At 38.0% G+C, this 21,428-nt stretch overlaps 1 protein-coding gene across 5 annotated transcripts in view; it reads right to left on the bottom strand.

Annotated features, from left to right (window-relative positions):
- The window catches only part of SAMD13 (sterile alpha motif domain containing 13), a 42,350-nt gene that overhangs the window by 10,264 nt on the left and 10,658 nt on the right, over positions 1–21,428 (bottom strand). For all 5 annotated transcript variants that reach the window (XM_016146088.2, XM_016146086.2, XM_016146084.2 and 2 more), the window contains one exon: positions 5,988–6,099. In XM_016146088.2, coding sequence (XP_016001574.1) covers positions 5,988–6,099 — 112 coding nt within the window. The remainder of the gene's footprint in view (positions 1–5,987; positions 6,100–21,428) is intronic.

The raw sequence follows: 21,428 nt of genomic DNA, 5'->3' as shown, positions 1-21,428 counted from the left end.
AGCTGGATTTACTATAGAGCCAATGACGCTTATGTTTAGCCTTAGCAATTTTGTATTCCTAATTTTGTAAATTTTTTCCCAAGGTGGCCTCTTAGAATCGCATAAGCTTTGGACTCCCTGCAAACCTGGATTTTTCCTGGGTCTCGTTAAAAATATCCTTCTAAAATCACTACAGCTGAAATCTGCCTGGCCATGATGGACACATGCTCAGGGTTGCTTTGATGGCCTCCCTACTTAATTATTCCATTTGAAGTGGTTAGTGTTACTTGGTAATTTGTAGCAATAAGAAATTTCACTTATATGTATTAAGTCAGTGGCCTTAGAAACATAACAAAAGTTAGCAAAAAGCCATCTGAAAAGAAATGCCAATCTTACCCTTTCAAATTAACGGCTTAAACAACCAATTGGGCATTTCAGAGTAAAATATTGTTGTTATTCGGGTGGATTGAGGAAAGTGAGGAGATAGATAAAGTTAATTTGTCACCACGAATTGCATATTATCTTGTCATGATACTCTAAGAAAAAATTATATCAGTGACATATACTCTACTAAAAAAAGAATCAATGATATCACCCACTTTTAAGTTTGAGGAATCTTAACAATATGAATTATATGGCATTATTGAATGGCGGATCTCTATCTTCCCTCTTCTTCCTATATATTCTGAATAAATGAATCAGACAGATAAAGATAGAAATGAAGTGACTATACAATGGGCAGAACTGTCTTTGTGACTTGCAGTTTGGCTCCAGATTGAGTGGTGAAGTTTCTGTACTGGACTGCCAGAATGCCTTAACTGGCCACTAAAAGCACTGTCAATAGAGATGGCTTTACATCAGAGAATGGTGCTCATTTACCTGTAGAGTCTGACAAAGTAAACCTGATGCTTAATGTTCCGAGTTAGGAAGCTGGCAATGCTTTTGAATTGAAGTTGGTCAAAAGGTTCTCTCTCAAACTAAAGCTCTTAGGAAAGTAAAATTTCTAAAGTATCTTTGACTCTTGAAAACCAGGCAACCTATATCCATGGGCAAGTGCCAATTTTTTATCATCTAGCCACAAAAATTCAACTGTGTATATATATCATCTCAAGTGTTTTTGGGCCCTATGCTGTGCATTGAAAGCATACTTCATGAGGGCAAGTTCTAAAATAACACCTGACTCTTAATATAGGAGCTTGAGCAATATTCTGCTTGTTTAACTCAATATTCACTAAATAGAAATTTGAGTCCTAGAAAGGTAAACTTGCCAGGATCATCCAATAACTATGAATCAATCAGGAGAAAAGAAACCAGGAGTCATGACTTTCACTTATGCCCTTCACTACAACCTATGAGGTCTGTCTGCTAGAAGACACTTGGGAAAACAGACACCCACCACGCTGTCTGTGGGAAAGAGATATAATGCTGACAGAGCTGGAATCATTGTCTTCTCTAGGAAGGGCTCCCACTGCCTCCTTCTCTTATGGGCCAGTGAACCCTCTAGAGCAGAATGTTAATGAGGCCAGTAGGCCCAGCTCCCTTGATGATACAAACCACATGCCAACCCAAGGGAAAGCATCACTGGTCATAGAAGGAGACTTGCCAGAACGGTAATACAAACCAACACATACACACACTATTGACAGCGGGTCATTAGTAGGGGAGTGGGCAGGGGCTATGCAGGGGCCCAGGCCTTCTCTTTCGAGAGTTCTTTTGGCTTGTAGTTGCGGCTCACACAGAAGACTCAAAAGAGGTTTTCCAGAAGAAGAAAACTTGATGGGGGTAACTGCATCAGAGGGAAATTTAATGGAGGTAATTGTCACGTGGCAGTGTTAAGCAAAGATCGCCAGCTTAATCCAGCTGCCTCTCCACACCACAGAAACATGGAACACCTTTGGACAAATGTCATTCAATGGCCAACTTTTTCTAAGAGACACATCTAAGTCTGGTTGCTAAAGCAACATAATATCCACTTATGTGCTAGGAGAACATGCCATGAAGACAGGTGCTCTCCTTAAAGTCAGCCCATCTGAGGGTCTGACATCAATGTCAGTGTCCTAGTCAGCTCATGCCACTATAATAAGATACTAAAGATTGAGTGGCTTCAACAATAGAAAAGTATTCCTTACAGTTCTGGAGGCTGGTAGTCCAAGATCACAGTGGCAACAAGGATGGGTTCTCAGTGAGAACCCTCTTCTTGGCTTACAGGTAGCTTCCACCTTGCTGTATCCTCACGTGATAGAGAGAGAAAGAACAAGTCCTCTGGTCTCTTCTTTTCAGGGCACTAATTCTCATCACAAGGGTTCTACCCTCATGACATCATCTAAATCTACTTATCTCCCTAAAGTCCAACCTCCTTATACCACCTCTTTGGGAGTTAGGGTTTTGACCTACACATTTTGTGGGGGACACAAACATTCAGACCATAAGAGTCAGCCATGAGACTATACTTCATGAAACATCATTGGCAACTGTGCTATTTTTTCTGGATCTGCCCTTTTCTAAGGTGGATTAGGGGATGCTTTCTATCCCTGCCTCACTTACATCTAATGGCAGGACAAAGCCTTCCCTGCAAAGATTTAAAGATGTGGCTGTTGTGACCTAGAAGACATGCCTGAGAGGGTCATGTGTTTGCGATGGGAGGTGGCCTGCAGTTTGCCCATCTGGGAGGAACTTAATGAGTGGCTGCTGTCTGCTTGAGGTTCACTGAGAGGAAGATCCCTGGAGGCGAAACACTGAAGGTCTCTGAAGCATGATGATGGAAGAGGCAGGTTAATATGGTAGAGGATCACAACCCTCAAGTCCTCATGAAAATCACAGCACCTGCTTGTCAGCCTGAGCCTGGCTAGTGGTTCCCTCCTCACCTCCTACCTCCTTTAATGAGCAGAGGAAAGATGATGAGAAGTTCACAGTAGGAGGAAGGTTGGACTACTTCCAGAGAATAATTCAAGGTAGTCTCTTTCCCCCACCTGAACGCCTTTCCATGAGAATGAAAAAACTTAAGCTTTTGGTCCATGCTCGCAAAACTCCAGTCCCCTGGAAATTCTCTTCTCAGCCTCCTGAGTCAGCATGCTTAACAGAGTAGCAAGATGATGCTCTTTTCTCCCCTAGAAAGACTTCTGAATGAAATGCTTTGGGAGAGTTTATTCTTTTTTGCCTTCCAGTGTCCCTGGTGCCAGAGTAATGTCATCCCGGAAGAAATAGCCTGCTCCTAGACCAAGCTAAGAGCTGCCCAGTTCCATTTCTGAGGTCCTGGCACAGAGTCCGGAAGGCCCAAAGAACAACCTCTACTCCAATATGGGACAGTTGTCTCAGAGAAGTCAGAGCAAAAGCTCAATCTGAAAAACACGTTTGGGCAGCTGGTCACCTGGTCAAGAGACCTTTTAGCTAAGACACTTTTTTTTTTTTTTTTTGGTTAACTTTTCACAATATTATTTAAATACAATTTTAGAGGCGAGTTTTTCAACTGCAATGCCACAAGTGGACATTATACCATTGAAAACTAAAATAAAATGTGCTCCAGCTGATTGGCCTTGCACTTTTCAACCTGAGCTATTTTCTCCCATGATTTTATTATAAAATTTTTCAAACATAAAGAAAAGTTACAAGAATATTTTTTTCCTATCTCCTAGATTCGACAATTAACATGTTCTATACTTGATCATACATCTACCAATCTACTCATGCCTCTATCCAATTTTCAATCCATATTTTGATGCATTTCAAAGTAAGTTGTATACATTAGTACACTTTTCCTCTAAATACTTCAGTTTGCATATCATTGTTAATATTTTTAAAATTCTTTTCCTTTTGAGGTAAAATTGAGAGGCTATGTAATGCATGAATCTAAATCGTTTGCATATATTTGTGCACAGTTACCAATGCATATACCTGTAATCCAAACCCTTATCAAGACACAGAATACTATCATCACCCAGAAAGTCCCCTCATGCCCCTTGCCAGTCATTCTCCACCACCATCTATCCAGGGGCAACCACAGTTCTGATTCTTTGCTACCACTGATGGATTTTCCTGTTTTCAACCTTTATCTAAATGGAACTGCTATGGTCTAAAGGTTTGTGTCTCCCTCAAATTCCTATGTTGAAACTTAATTTTCAAGGGGTATTGGTAATGATATTAATGGGTGGAACCTCTGAGAGGTAATTAGGTCATGAAGGATGAGTCTTTATCAATGGGATTAGTGTCCTTATAAAAAAAAGCCCCAGAGAGCTCTTTCGCCCCTTCCACCACATGAGAACACAGCAATTAGACGGCTGTCTAGGAAGTGAGCATGACCCAGCCACCACATCTGCAGCCGACTTCATCTCAGAATTCTCAGCATTCAGAACTGTGAGAAACAAATGTTTGTTGTTTATAAGCCACCCAACTTGTGGTATTTTTGTTTAGCAGCCCAAAAAGACTGAGACGGGAGTCATTCAGTATAAAGTCTTTTATGTAAGGCGTCTCTCATTCAGCATAATGTTTTGAGACTCATCTAAACTGTTACACATGTCAGTAGTTTGTTCCTTTGTATTACCGAGTAGCGTTCCATTGTATGACTACTCCAGTTTGCGTATTCTTTCTCATATAGGTGGACATTTAGGCTTCCAGTTTTGGACTATTATGAATAAAGCTAATAAGAACAATTTCGTACGAATCTTTCGTGGACATATGTTTTAATTTCCCTTGAATAAATACTCAGGAGTGAAATTGCTGGATCATGGGGTAAATGTACGAGTGTTTATTTTACACTTCTACCAACAGTGTAGAAGAGTGTTGTTCGTTCACATCCTCACCAACATTTGGGTTTGTCAATCTTTCTAATTTTAGCTATTCTGGTGGGTGTGAAGTGACTTAAGCTGCTATTTTGGCAAATGTTCCAAGTTAACAAAATATATATATATATAAGTATAGGGATCAGGTTTGAAGAAAATACTGGAGGAAATCCAAAGTTAGCATATAAGATAGTAGAAAAGTTCACTGATCCAAAGCCAGCTTGAGAGAATAAGAAACAGTTAAAGGGAGATGGAAGAAGCAGCCAAACACAATTCAGTTTATAAGTCTCTCAATTATATTACAGTATTAGAAAAATAAGTTTAATGCTTAAAAAGCTGAAGCTTTCATTGATAGGGACATAGAAACTGTTTCCCTACAGAGCTATTTTGGTGTGGATCATGACGTGCTGCCCCAATTTGCTTCCTCATGGTCAAAAATCTCTTAAGTATCATCCCTACAAAGCTTAAAAAACAGAGTCAGGAATCACCCAGACAATGGGGAGGGACGGCCTACTCCTCTCTCTACTTCTTTCCAGCACCAACCCTGGATCTGAGGGAAGGGAATTAACATTTTGAGGCATCAGCATTGGGCCAGGACCTATCCTAGGCGCTGTACATTCACTGTCCTTGTGTCCTCACAACACCACCCTATCAAGTGAGGCACTGATAGTCTCCTGTTATAGATGTGGAACCAAGACTCAGAGAGATAATAGTAACTTGTTTGGGTCACACAGAGTTAGAACCAAGATTTGACTAAATTCTGTGTTCTTTCCACAATACTTTACTATGTACCAGGAAAGCAAACTGGAGGGGGTTATTAAGCTCAGTTGGTGCCAAGGTAAGTAGCAGATGGTGCTGCATGTCTCTTATTGTCAGATCTGTCCCTCCTTTTTCATTCCTTTCTGTTCCTGCTTTCTAGTGTGTCTGGGGTGAAGGTACAGCTGTTCCGTCTCGCAGACGTAAATGGGCTTTAGCCCTCCTTTCTGCAGCTGTGACTCAGGGCCTGGGTTTTTCTCTTGCTGGAAGGAACCATTAGTTTGTCACCTTCCTTCTCCCTTCTCCACTCTCCTCAGTTTCTCAGGGTCTGGTATGATCAGAACTTGATGAAGAGGACATGCAGAGAGCCTCACTGATCACTCACTGCTCTCCAGTCCTCTTCCTCCTCACTCCCTCTGCCCACTGCAGCGAAGGGAGGTAATTGTGTTCATCATGTGTTTCTCTAGACTGAGGTACCTGTTCCTGAAAAGCACTAGCTTGCTCCTCAAATCCTGCTGTTCGGAAATAATTGACGACATCCATCACAGCCCAGTCTGCAGGATCGGGTGGTCTCCCATTCTCCATGGAACTGCAAAACACAAATCCAGACAGTCGTCAGAGAGTGTGTGGCCAGGATCACTACTCAGTCTCCTAGGGGCGGGGCCCGGCCAGCTCTTCTCTCAGAGGCCCAGATCCTGGTACACCTCCCTCGGGGCCATAATCATTCTTGTGTTTCTTAGGTTCAGATGATCATTTCGCTTAGTGGCTCAGTCACTGCTTTCCTAATAAGCCATCAGACCTTTAATATAAAGTATTTCTTCATATACTCTTTTTTTAATCCAGAGATTTTAAGAGGGGTCCAGTGATTTCTGGTGGCCCACAGTATGATATTCAGCATGATATTCATACTCCTGGGTTAACAACGCCAGGCCCTTTCCGAAATAGCCCCAATGTAACCGTCTTTTTCCATCTCCCACCACCTTCCTCATCCCCATCCCCACACACCCTCTCCGCAGTTCTGAAACTGTAGGGCTGAAGCCTTTCCCCAGGATGCCATGCCCTTTTCTAGCTCTGAGCCTTCGCACATGTTGTTTCACACACAGTGACCCCCTCATTCGTTTCTACCTGACAAAATCCGCCATTCCTACCTAGTTAATCTTAGTTCAAATGCCTCCTGCTCTGTGAGGCATTTTCTTGCTCTACCAGGGAACTGTGTTAGTTATAACCCCCTGTGCATTCAATAACTCCGCTCAGACTCCCATTGTAGCACTTTCTGTGCTGGATCATACTCTCTGCTGTGGTGGACAGTCTGTCATACCACAGCGGGAGATGTGGGCTAGAGATACACATTTGGACCTGGACCGTTTCTCAATTTATTATCCCTAGTGTCAAGCGTCTAGTTAGGAACTCAATCAATATTCAAATGACTAGATGATGATCAAGCATTTGTCCTCAAGAGTCAGTGGGTAGGTGACTTGCATCACTGCACTTAGAAAGGAGGTGCAAGAGAAGTAGAAATAGAGAAAGAAAAGCAGGGACCTGCAGTTAACTGTGACTCTGCCTCGCTTCTGCTTCACGTGCATTCATCTAGATTTCTCTAGACCTCAACCAAGGCAATTCTTCCAGAGTGAACCTCTGATCACACTGTTCTCCACTTAAAATCCTACAAATTTCCCATTGCCTTTAAGGTAAATTCCAAGCAGTGTCACTTGGCTTAGAAGATCCTTCAGGAAGAAGCTCCTGCTTACTCTCCGACGAGGAACACACTGGTGAGCAAACAGACACGATGCTTGCTCTTGTGGACCCAAAGTCCTGCGTGGGGAAGGCACTGATGAGTAATCATACAACAAAATGTACAGCCGCACATTGCACTAAGTGCTACGAAGGACAAGCACACTGTACTGTGGCAATTTAAGGGCCTACAGGACTTTCCCATGGAAGTTTCTTTTGAGGTAAGGTCTAGAAAGCAGCCAGAAATTAACCAGATGAAGAAGTCAGAAGATTATTCCAGGGTCTTTGACAGGAATATATACTGCCAAGGGAGCCATGCAGGTCTTGGTGGCCACACTAAGGATTCTAGATTTGTGTCTATAAGCAATGGGGACTTGTTAAATGGTCCTAGGTAAAGAGCGACCTGATCAGATTTACATTTTGAAAACAGTTCTGGAGAGGTGCCAGAGGGCAAGAAGGGGTGGCAGTGAGAGGTCCACTGGAGTCATCCAAGCAGGAGATCATGGTGACCAAGACTAGAGCTGAGGCCATGGAAAAGGAGATAAGTGTGAGGGTTTAAGAGATATTGAACCACTAAAACCAGCGTGACTTAGTGGTGGACTAGACACTGAGAATGAAGCAAATGGAAGTGTCATGGAACTGGACGAAAGGTGCTTAATTCACTGAGATGGCACCCCCAGCGTTAACTGGACACACTGAATTTGAGGTATGCTCTATGTCTAAGTAGAGGTTTAATGTGGGACATAAGTCTGGAGTTCTAAGCCGATGAGTGGGCTAGAGGCACACATTTAGGTGACAAAAGCATTTAGAATCCTTGGGAAAAGATGAGAAGAACATTGAGCTTAGAACTAAACTTGGGGAGGGTCAGCATTTAATGAAAGTTCAAAAGTTTCACATTACCATTAATGAAAATAAAACTGCCCGGACTTTTTGGGATTCCTGGAAGTCTTTAAGCACTCAAGAATCAAGGGTCTGGCTGGACCTCTGCCTCACTCCCAGCCACGGTAGGAACTTAAATATTTGATTTAAAAAAAAAAAAGAAAGAAAGAAACCACCACCAAAAAAACCCTTGTATTTGCTAAAGAAAAGGGGGTCACTTAACAATGGCACACGTGACCAATGATTTATCAACACAGAACTTAATTTAAAAACATTTAAAGAGAACACTTCCTAGTTAGAAGTGTTTTCCCTTTTGGGCTTAAAGGCTGTGCACTTGTAAACACTACATGCCCATGTACATACACACTTGTAGACATGCACGCTCACACATGTGCACACACACATTCCTTCGTATCATTTAACAGGCAATATACACAGGGAAAGACTGTTTTATTCCCATTTTCAAACATTAACTATGTGTTTTAACATCAAAGTTAAATGGGTTTTTAAAAAATTATTTACGTGCTGGGATTTTCTACTATCCCATTAACATAAGCAACATGGGCTGACTCTGGGGACTCTCTTTAAGGTAACATTTTCCTTCCTCTTTTCCCTAAGGTGGGCTTGAAGAATGTTCGGACAGGAGTTTGTTGTTTTAACAAATCTTTTAAATTTTATAATCTACTCACTTCTAGCAGTGAGCACAGAGTCCCAGAGGATTCACTTTTAAGTGCCCCAGAAAAAATCTGAATTTACTCTCCCTGCGGATGGCTTCAATTAGATGCCTTTCCTCATAAAGAATAGTTGTCTAATTGTAATAACAAAGTATGCTACATTGTAATTTTAGAATGGAAAGCTTTCCTGAATCTTATTCTGCTGGGATATGACATCACCACTTCCACAATTCTGAACTTTTCTTGAGGTCTAGCAATGTAGCAGGGAATATGAACTTGGCAAAACTACTGGCAATGTACCATGGAAAACAGGAGCAATGGAGAACGGGATGCACTCTTATAACAGGGCACACTATAAGGGTGAGGGGACCCACACAGAAGAAGCAAGGGGTTAGAAACTAATCAATGCATGTAATCGGCGATCCACCCAAGTTTAAGCCTGATGGCCCTCTCACCCCTCAAAAAATAACTTAGAAGAAAAATCATAATGTTAGACTACTCATATCCTGAGAGGAGAAACCTGTCTATTTTCATCTCTTCTGCTCTCCAGCACCTAGCACAGGTCTGATGATTGCAGACAATCACAGCAAAAATATGTTGTGTTAATGGACTAACAACCAGAGAGAATTTAGAATCTATAGTACACTTTTCACACATTACTTATTATCAGCTTCCCAGCTACTTCTTAACTGTCTAGTGTAACCTGTTTTTAGAAAACTAAGGCTCAGAAAGGATAAGACCCTCATCCAAAATCACATCACAGATAAAGCCAGGATTGGATTCACATATGCTTGCCTCCAAATCTATTCTTTCTCCACTCTACTTACTCACTGGTACGGATATAAAACCTACTGCTTCTCAGTACTGTGCTAGATGCAGGGTTACAAGGATAGGAATGCATAGGCCCTGCCCAGAAGCTGGCAATCTGGGGAGGGGAAGCAAACATGTAAACGGCGAACTCTACGTTGTACAAGAATTGAAGGGTGAACGAGAACTATTGAGGATGCATGCACTGGAGGGCCCAGCCAATTCTGGGCCCTGACTAGGACATTTGAAGATTTTCAACAATAATTCTGAAAAGTGTCTTTTGCTCCAAACATACACAAAATTAGGCCCTAGGAGGGGATGGTTTGCAGAGGCAGATAAATGCAGGCACATATTGTCAGTCTAGGTTGTTTATGTTAAAGCACGATGAATAATTTTGCCGGGTCCGTCCAGTGGTTTCAAAAACAGTTTTAAAGAGAAAACTGGAGATGATCCACAGCAACATGATGGCAGAGGCTGGGGAGACCAGAGTGCCAAGGCCGGGTAAAATTATAAGACATTTCAGAGGATGGATCTAAGTCTCACCTTTCCCCACTGGGAAAGCCGTAAGTCTCCTCAAGGACCTTTATTTGTGGCCAAATTGAGACACTTTGTTCCCCTCTCAATGGACCATTCTTGTATAACTCGTGCATGTCAAAATCCAGAAGGAATTTAAATGGTGCTGTTTAGAACACTTCGCAGATGGTGGATCCCATTGCGGCTGATAATTTTGCACTGATAAAATGAGATGGTGATATGAAAGTTTCATTATCATTTAATATTTATCATTCACTATCATCACAGCAAAACGTTTCTTAGAATACAATGTGTAAAGATGATAAATTCATAAATATTTTTCCAGGCATGGAACCTTTAAAAAATATGTATGCACTTTACCTTATTACAAAAAATTAGAAAGAAGAGGGCGTAATTTGTCTACAAGCCCTCATTTAAGCAAATGGATGATTCCATTTAACCTAGTCACCTTTTAGTCCCTGAGCATACTATAAGGTATATCATATATTGATAAAACTTATATTATGCGTGAATAATTCACCCTGGGAAATGATTATCCCTTAATTAAACAATCACCTCACTTTTAAAGAGAGCTAGAGAGATACTATCATGGGAAGAGAAATGTAATAAATAACAAATTTGGCAGATATGTGCAGATTGGGACCTTATAATGAGTGTTTTCATGTTGGCACATTATAATTTTAAGTGCTGGCAGCAATACTCTCCATTTTCTCTTTATATATTAGTGAAGGCATGTGGAAAATAGTTGAAACTCTCTGAATCTATCATGTGTATATTTTATGGTACTTATGATATCATAGATTCTGAGGGTTGGTCAGACCAAAAGAGAACTCTGGATAAATACAATCCATATGTGATTCAAAATCCCATTATACTCATTAATTGCATTTCTGCTTTAAAGTTCAGAGCAAAAGTTACTTTAGACACTGGTTAATATATAATGGTGATATATTTACCACATTATTCTTATAAAGCTAATTCTCAATGTTACTTCAGTTTCTACTCAAAAATGCACTCTAACTTTGTATTGCCTTGATCTTTATAACTTACTTTTGAAATTAAATTATCCTCTTTGCCTGTATCTTAAAACAGACTTTGGCTAAAAGCAATATAAATCTGATCACAATACATTAATATTGATCTCTTTGCCTCTGATGCCTCTAAGAAGGAAGCAACCAAATAAGTTTTAGTTTTATCTCCATTCCTTTCTCACTCTGCCTTCATCCTAACAAGCAAGAGTCTGGATGAAAGGCAGATCCAAAAAGAGAAAGAATGATTTGAAGTTTCTTGACAGGACATTTTTTATTTTTTAATATTTGGATAAATAAAAGTTGACTTCATTTAGCTGCAGTACACCCAAACAATGAAAGCACTGAAAAGGCAAATAATTCTTCAAGCCTCTGTATGTTCCAAATTCTTTAGCTTGGCATTCAAGGATTTGATTCAAACATACTTTTGCAGGCTTATTCCCATTCCAGGTATGTACTGAAACCCGACTAAGCAAAATCCCGGACTTTTCCAAGGCCATAGCTTTGGTTATGCCGCTCAAAGCCCTCTTTGTTCAAGTTTCAGCAATTAGAATCTCAGTTGTTTTTAAAAAATATTGCTTCAATGTCTCCTTCCTAATACCCCCAATCGATCTTTTGTTCCACTCATTAATTAATTTTAACCTGCCTACTATGGGCCAGGTATCCGACGATCCTTAGAAATTCATAGTCTAGCAAAGAGGAAAATCTCAATCAGCTGTGTGATGAGGGTTATGTGTTCCATGCCTTATTCCGGAAAGTGGTTAAGGAACAGGCGACATAGATAGATGGAGGAAAGAGGGCACAGAAGTGAAAGTCATCACGGCAGTGTGACGCAGGCTGTGCTGGGAGGAAAGGCTCTGGAGCCTTGAATCGGCAGCAACACCAGGAGCAGGTGCCAGGGACAGACGGGGCTTCTCCTGCTACAACAGGTATCTTCCCTTGGGCTGACGGCTTTCCCCTGAAATCGCATGGCACTCTGTCCTGGGATGTCTCTGCTGGGTACCAACTTTCTGAAAACAAAGGATCCTATAACTGCCTCTTTCATGCCCTGTTCTTAACTCTGTAGCGTAAATAAAGAATTCTAAACTTGTGTAAATAAGCACACTCCTCTCTAGAGAACTCAATGAATTTGTTTTTTACTCACTATCACATTCCTGCTAAACACAAACATATGAACATTTCATATCCCAATCATTAATACTAAAGGCAACTGCGTAAAGAGTGCCTGAAGAACTTTCCTCCTTGCTCTGGGCCACAGCACGTGGTGTTATTCTAGAGGACTCAGGAGTGGCTTCATTGCTTAGACAAAATCGGTTTTACTTCAGCAAGAATATCAGTAGTACACCAGAAACTATGTAGAAAACAGCAGTTTTTCAGGGCTGCTACTGTATTAAAAATATGCGATGCATGTTGGTGAATTCTGCTGGCTTTGAATGAAGCTTCTGCTGTCTTCATGCTTAAAATATAATATGCTTAGCTGACTAAAGTTGTACATATTTTATTCTTTTGAAATGTACACTTCTTTAAGGCAGTTATTTGCAATGGACATACTGGTATAAATCAAAACAATAAATACACTCAATTCTTAACCGAAGGTATCATTTAATCTAAGGGAATAGTCAAACATTTACCATAAGACCATATAATAATAAGACCGAATTGTGTCCCCCTCAAAAAATTCCTATGTTGAAGCCCCACACCTCAATGTGATTGCATTTAGAGACAGGCTTTCAGGAGATAAAGAAGTTAAGGTTAAATGAGGGTATAAGGTAGGGTCCTAATCCAATAGGACTGGTGGCCTTGTAAGAGCCATGTGCATGTACTGAGGAAAGTCCATGTGAGGACGTGGTGAGAAGGTGGCCATCTGCAAGCCAGGAAGACAGCTCTTTCCAGGAGCTGAATCAGCCAGCATCTTGATCTTGGAGTTCTCAGTCTCTAGAACTGTGAGAAATAAATTTCTGTTGTTTAAGTCTCCTAGTCCACAGTATTTTGTTATGGCAGTCAAAGATGACTAATATACTATACATAAGAATGAACAGACAGCCATAAAATATTAAGGAATGAATTTTAGCTTTACCGTATTATCTGTATTTAAAAAACCATATAGCACCCTAACTTATCCCACCAAACAGATCTGCAGAAGGGCTACACCAAATTCTGATTAGGAAGGTAATTTTTCAGGTTTGAATTAGTGGCTCAGTTTACTTCTCCTCCCCTCTTCTCCCTTCCTCTCTTCTCCTCTCCTCTCCTCTCCCCTCTCTCCTCTCCTTTCTTCCTCCTCCCTTCCTTTCTCCTTCCTACTTATTACTTCCCTCCCTTGCTCCCTCCATCTTTCCCTCCTTCCTTCCTAACAAGCTATTTCTTAAGAGGTATTTGGTACTTAGCCACTATGAATTTCTTAGGAGTTTTACTTTATTTTCCCATGTTTTTAGTGTAGAGGTATCTTCCTGTCATGATCACTCCCTGTCCAAGACTGCTGTTCTCTAAAAAGAATAGCATCCCAGGAACCATCACTCACTGCCTTCCAGTAGAGTAGAGCAGTGTGGTTGTGGAGTCTGGGATAGGCAGATGGAACAGATGAGAGGGGTACCATGAGCAGAGCATACTCAGGAACTACCTAGAAAGCTAGGTGTAACCCCCTTATTGCTTTCGAAAAACATACATCAAAACACTGCTGATTATTTATGTGATATCACAAAAGGACAGGAGTAGGAGTAAATGAATGAAAGCTAACACCAGTGATCAGACACACAATTACTTCTACCATTTTCCTTTTCCTCTTTCCCTAAGGAGTCAGGCAAGGCTTCTAGGCAAATAATCAAATACCCTGTGAGGTTATTTATTCAACCTTAGATGTGACTGCTTCCCTTACAGATGGAGACCTGATTTATATGTAGATTTCTGTACATGTAAACATTGTTGAATTTGTAAAATGACGTAAGTAATGGTAGCCAGTTATTATTGTTATATGAAAACTCTCTGATAATTCTACATTGAAGTCAGAATTTTGAAATTCTAGCAATACCAATGATTTCTAACTTGACTTTAATATTTTATTGCTACCATTCACCTCCTAATCCTCTGATTCCCATGGGCAAAAATGATAACTTCTTTAATTTAATATTTAGCTTAATAGTGAACATAGTTAACAGTACTCAGAGAAGTTTATTTCAAAAGTTAGTATTAACCCGTATAGGGTGTTGTGTTCAATAAATGGTGTTGGGAAAACTAGACACTCATATGCAAAAGAATGAAACTGAACTATTACATTATACCATACACAAATATTAACTCTAAATGGATCAAAGATACGAATATAAGACCTGAAACTATAAAACTCCTAGAAGAAAACATAAGTAATAAGCTCCTCGATGTCAATCTTGGCAATGATTTTTTAGATCTGACTCTAGAAGCAAAAGCAACAAAAGCAAAAATAGGCAAGTGGGATTATATCAAACTAAAATGCTTCTGCACAGCAAAGAAAATAGTCAACAAAATGAAAAAGCAACCTACCACATGGGAGAAAATATTTATAAAAATGGACAAAAAATAAGAAGTGTTGGTGAGGATATGGAGAAAAGGGAATCCGTGTGCACTGTTGGAAGGGATGTATGTTGGTGCAGCCACTATGGAAAGCAGTGGGGAGGTTCCTCAAAAAAAATTAAACATAGAACTATCATGTGATCCAGCAATTTCATTTCTGGGTATTTATCTGTAGGAAATGAAAATACTAACTTGAAAAAATATATGCACCCCAAGTTCACTGCAGCATTATATAATAACCAAGATATGGAAGCAATCTAAGTGCCATCAGAGGATGAACTGATATGGAAAATGTGGTATATTATAATGGAATATTGTTCAGCCATGAGAGAAGGAAATATTGCCATTTGTGACCACACGAATGGACCTTGAGGGCATCATGCTAAGTGAAATTAGTCAGACAGAGAAAGACAAATAGGTCATAATCTCGCTTATATGTGGAGTATAAAAATTTAAAAATATAAAAATTTAAAATATAAAAATTTAAAGAAAATTCAGAAACTCAAACTCATAGATACAGAGAACAGACTGGTGGTTACTACAGCTGGGGTTTGGGAGTGGGAGAAATGGGCAAAGGTGGCAAAAAGGTACAAATTTCCAGTTATAGAATAAATAAGTCACAGGAATGTAATGCACGTCACAGTGACTGAGGCTAGTAATGCCGTATTGTATATTTCAAGGTGGCTGAGAGAATAAGTCTTAAAAGTTTTCACACAGGAAAAAAAATTTGTAACTGTATGGTGATGGACGTTAGCTAGATTTACTGTGATAAGCATTTCACAATACATACAAATAACGAATCATTATGTTGTACACCTGAAGCAGGCCCATTATATCTCAATTTTTTAAAAAGTTAATATTACAATATTATAGCGAGTTTAAAACGTCACAACATTCATTACCTAGAAGAGTATCACTTCATTAATCATAAAAGGAATGCTAGTTCTAAAAATCTTTTTAAAATGTCTTTCTTTTATGAAATAACACACTGAACACACAAAGATAGTGCTACGCATGCAAGAAAAGACATGGCATTAATAAGAAAGAGCTTCTTGTGAAAGTCCTTGCTAAACGTTGTTGCTGTGAACTTTCTATTGCAAGTAGAGCTTCTCCACTGAAAAGTAAGGTTTGTGGTGGTAGTGGGCAGATAAACCGCTTCCTGTTGAAAAGCTAACTTATTATAATCAACTATTGTGTGGAACTTTGGTTCCTCCTCCAACCTAGGAGAAAAGGGAAGAATACAAAAAAGACCAAATGATGAAAAAGGAAGTAAGACTAAATGAATGGAAAAAAAAAAAAAGATATTGAATACTTGTGATATGTACAGATATGAACATACATGTAAAATACCAAGCACTGTTTTTTATAATTGAGTCAAAATTCTAACAAGGATTTAAGATGGCCAAACACAGATCAATAAGAGCATCATGTAGCAAGGTTTATAGTTAATTCAAAACCTATGGATTTGAAATCCATACAAAAAATTATAATGACATTTGTTCAATAGAAGATTATTTGTGTTCTTTGAATACATGTGTACATTCTTGTGCATATACCCATATATGCATATATTTTTTTGAATATATGTGAATGTTGTTGTGTACTATGTGTATATATAGATAGATGATAGATAGAGGATAGATAGATAGATAAAGGAGTATTTGCATAGAAACTGTCTAGAAGAATATATTTCAAACTATTAAGATGGTTCTTAGTTATTTTTAAATTTAATAAAAATAAAAGTTAAAACCTTGACAATAACTACATCTATCCCACCCCACTCCCCTGACCCAAGGCCATTATCATCTTTAATCTAATACTCGTTTAATTTTCCTCCTGGTGCACATGTGCAAAAGCTTCTCTTGGCTCTACACCTGTGCAATATGGCAGCCAGTGGGCACCTGTGGCTATTGAGAATTTAAAATTTGACCAAGGAACTAAATTTTTAATTTTATTTCATTTTAATTAAATTTAGAAACTTGAACTGGTATAAAATATGTCTCCACTAAAAGCAACTTCATTATTTAGGTGTGACTTTAACCAAGGATACTACTGTCAAATGGAAGTTCTCCCATCATATGCCTGTGTCCTCTCTAGTATTACACATAAACATATGGCTAATCTAGTTGGTATCAACAGATTTGATTCAGTTCAAGTGATTTTCCTGAGGCACTGCTGTAATACTGTAATGTGCTTGATACAGACAGCACGAGTTATGAGGATCTCTGTATGCCGTAATTTGAAATTAAGTTGACAGTCTTACTATTTTAGTTATAACCTAATTAAATGTTTTTAGGTAAAAATAAGTATGAAGAAATCTTAAAATTTAAAAAGGAGGCATACAAATGATGCAGAATCAAGATCTGATGAAAAGACCAGCACCAGAACCTGAACGGTAAAGAGAAAAGGAGACTGGCTGAAAGTATATTAGAAATTTCATGATGAACAGTGATTACAATTTGTTAGAACAGAGCAAAAGGTAAAAAAAACTTTGTTGTGTAAAAAATGATAAAGTAATAAAATGGACACTATTAAGAGATATTAAGAGAGATTTTCAGTAAACATAGTGAATTTGGTAACTTCTCAACAATCAAAACATTGTTAAAATTAATAATCTGAAATCAAATTATGTCCAAGAAAACATTTTGAAGTGATTTTAAACAGAATCTGAGCTTATATATTTGTCCAGCTAGAAACAACTTGGATTCTTGAACAGAAAAGAAAATAATTTTTGATAGAGATGTGCTTTTATTCAGATTTATTAGAATATTATGAGAAAAGACTAAAAATGTATTACAGAAAAAGTGAAAGATTTTCATTCAAGCAACCAAGAAGTTGTGTAGACAATACAAGATCTGTTTAATGATATCTGAGATCTACTGATTCAAAATCTGAAAAACATAATTATTTTTATTTAGCTTTAGATGAACAGGGCAGCATAAAAGACAAGGCTCAATTAATGCTTGGAGTATTCTTTGTTTCAAAAGACTTCCAAATTTATGAAGAAATGGTGTCAATTTACAGCCTGAAAAACTGAACTCATGTTTTAAATATTTTAAAATCTTTTACGTCTTTCAAAGAAGAACTTCAGCTAGATGTAAAAAAATAATTTTATCCTGATGGATGGTACTTCAACCATATCAGGTAAAAAGAAAAAAATCTGGACTTAATGTAATTTTATAACAAGAGTCTAATGTTTCCCTTATTGCTTCGTTCTACTGCCTTATATTAATGTTTAGTTTTCTAAAACTGAAAAGTGTCATGGCTCCCACTGTTAAATCGTTCAGGATATATTAATAAATGCGATGGATCAACACTATATAATAAAACTCTTAAATAGAACACAATAAATTTAAGGATTTGTGTTCTTTGCCAAAACTGGTTAGATAAGTCATGAACAAATTTTATGAAGATTTATTGTACTGTTACATTCAGTTTAAGATTTTATTAAAACAAAAGGAATGTTTGCCAAATATTCAATAATTAAAGACAAAAATGGCAGAGTCAGTTATATTTTCTCATTGATATGAGACTACATGTAAATGAGCTAAATTTGAAGCTACAAAAAAAGGAAAAGCTGATTGGTCACCCAGCTATATAGGGACAAAATTCTGTGTTGAAATGAGTACAATACAACAAAAATAATTTTACAGTTTTCTAACATAAATAAATTTTAAGAAAAAAATAAAGAATGATTTATTAACTGATAAACTTACAGATGTTTATACATTTATGTAATGCCCTTTTGAATTCAATGTTAACAACACTGACATAAGTATTAGTAAATTTGTTTAACTTGGATGGACGAAGTTTTAAAATCGATAACCTTTTTGTTCAAAAGTTAAATAAAATTTTCTGAAAGAGAAGAATCAGTTGTATCAAGGTACATGCATATATTAAAAGAAAACAACTTTTTGGTATTTAATTCATTTATTGGAACTTCTAAGTATGTTTGGAATTATTGGGGTATGTGATTCTTTTTTCAATTGTAAATTTTATGAAATCTAATACAGATCAAATATTTTTCAAATATTTCTAACGAAAATTTTGCATCTAATTGATATGCACTCTAGATATAATACATACAATAGATTTAGAAAATTAGGTACAATAATATAAGCTACTTCATTAATAATATGATATATTGATTACATGTTAAAATGATAATACTTTGGAAATTTTAGGTCAAATATAAAATGTATTAAAATTAATTTCATTGGTTTAAAAATGACCACTAGAAAATTTTAAATTCTATATAAGGTTTCAATGTTATTTCTGTTGGGCAGCACTGGTATATGTCCAGAAATAGAATTCCCGAGCTATAAAATATTTGTTCAAAATTTGAAGATAATACCAAATTGTTTTCCAAAGTCTCTGTACTAATTTACATGCTCACCAGCACTGTGTCCTGTAAATCCATATCCTCTCTAGTGGTTGGTATTGTCGGATATTAAAATTTTTGCCAAGTAAATGGGTATATCACTATGATATTGATTTGCATTTTCTTGGTCACTAACAATACTGAACATCTCTTCATATGTTAATTGGCCATATATATTTACTCCTCTGTGGAGTGTCTGCTCATGTTTTTGACATTTTCTATAGCATTTTTCTGTTTATGTTTTTCTTATTAGTTGATCACTGTTAAAGACCCTAAACATAAAATTAAGTATACAATTCCCTTATCCTTGTATTTCAGAATGAGTCGAAGTATAATCTAAGTCTTGGTGATTATCTTGTTAAAATCATATTGACTTATAACATTCAGAACGATAGAGATCTGAACAAAGGTCATGCTTAGAGATCTAGCAGTTTCTGTGCGTGAAGACCATGAGACTTTAGCAGGAATAAACGAATGAAGGGAGGAAGAGAAGTCTAACAGGATGTTTGTTTAAAACTGTCAAGTAGTATTTGGTCCTATCATAGTCATATAGGTAACAACTTTGCCAAATTAGAAGGTCTGATACGTAAGTTCCAATCATCTTTTTCCCTCTCTTATAACAATGGCATAAGAATTCACGGTCTGGCTCTGGAATAAGGCTGTCCCAAGACTGCCTAAAACCAGGCCCACTCCAGTTTATGGACTGAGTGAGGATAGTTATTAGACAAAAGTTGTATGAAAGAAAAAGCGTCATCTTAGAGTCAGAAGAGTTGGGTTCAAAAACTCAGCTTTGCCACTTTCTCATACGAAAGTCACTTCTCTGGGCCCTCGTTTATCTCCTTGAAAAAAAGACTGCACCAATATTTACCATACCTAATGTTGGAATGATTAAATGAAATAACATTTATGAAGACAATTAGCACAGTGCGTGGTTCACAGCAGGCACTCTGAGGCTTTATAAACTGGAATATAAAGATTATTATTGCTATATCACTCTATAGCCTACAAGTGCCATCTTTTCATTCTCATAACCATTCATTCGTATTTTACAATCAAGGGAACCAAGGCAGAGAGAAATAAGTAATTACTTATTAACTATTTTTCTGCTAAGACACAAAAGCAAGGTAAAACCCAAGTCTTCCGAGCCTGGCTTGACTCGAAGTTGAAAGCTGTTTCCATTGCTTTCCAATGCCATGCTTAGTTTTTCCATGGCTTTCAAATCTGGGCCAGGAGTTTTGCTTCTTTCCTAAAGTTAGATGACTTTTCCCTCTCAACTAATGGCTGGATTTTTAAAACAATAATTTCAGATTTACAGTTCAAAGTTGTAAGAACAGTACACAAATGCCATATACCCTTCACCCAGATTCTTTCAAATGTTTACATTTTACTACATTTTCTTTATTCTTCCTGCCTTTACTAAACCCCCCCCCCTTTATATAAAGCAAGATGCAGAAAAAGGAAGGCAGAGGAAGCTCCAGATTGAAATTCATGGTCTTTTTAGACTCTTGAGCAGAAATGACCATTATAAATATGTAAACTAGTTCTGATACCTAGAAGTCACCCTGTTATACATTCCTCATGCAGAACTTAGCCTAGAACAGTGGTTCTCAACTGGAGATGATTTTGTCCCCCAGGGGACCCTTGGCAATGTCTGGAGATATTTCTGATTGTCATGGTTGGAGTGGGTGCACTAGCATCTAGTGGGTAGAGGCCACAGACACTGTTAAACATCCAACGATCCTTCCAACCCCAGCAAAGAATTATTTGGCTCAAAATTTCAATAGTGCCTAAGTTAAAAAACCTTGACCCAGTGCAGTGGTTCTCAGGACATCAGCATCTACATCACCAGAGAATATGTAAGAAATAAAAGTTCCCAGGCTCCGTCAGAGACCAAGTGGATTAGAAATCCTGGAGGTGTAACCCAGCACACTGTATTTCAACATACCCTCCAAGTGATGCGAACTCAAGTTTGAGAAATAATTGGCCTAGTGTGTGCTCAGAACAGACTTTAAAATATTCTATACTTGTAAGAAATATGCCATTTTGGAAAAAAAAAGTCCTGTTTTCGTTAAATTATGATCATATCATTAAATGTTTGCATCCATCTAGAAATCTTGAAGACAAACAAAAGATGGGCTTCCATAGCCTCACGCCAGTGAATGCCACGCTTGTGGTAAAAGTGACTGAAAGCCACCTTTGACAATCTAGTCACCCCAGTGCAGAAAAAGAAATCAGGCTTTAGAGGCATACTTAAATCTGAAATCCAGTCCCACTATTTATTAGCTGTGAAATCTTAAAACATCTTTAACCTCCTGGAGCTTTGGTTTCTCAGCTATAAAAT

The sequence above is a fragment of the Rousettus aegyptiacus genome, unplaced genomic scaffold (assembly GCF_014176215.1).
Source record: "Rousettus aegyptiacus isolate mRouAeg1 unplaced genomic scaffold, mRouAeg1.p scaffold_m13_p_1, whole genome shotgun sequence".
In the NCBI taxonomy this organism is placed as follows: domain Eukaryota; kingdom Metazoa; phylum Chordata; class Mammalia; order Chiroptera; family Pteropodidae; genus Rousettus; species Rousettus aegyptiacus.
The sequence above is the reverse complement of the archived record's forward strand: the minus strand, read 5'-3'. Positions and strand labels throughout refer to the sequence as shown.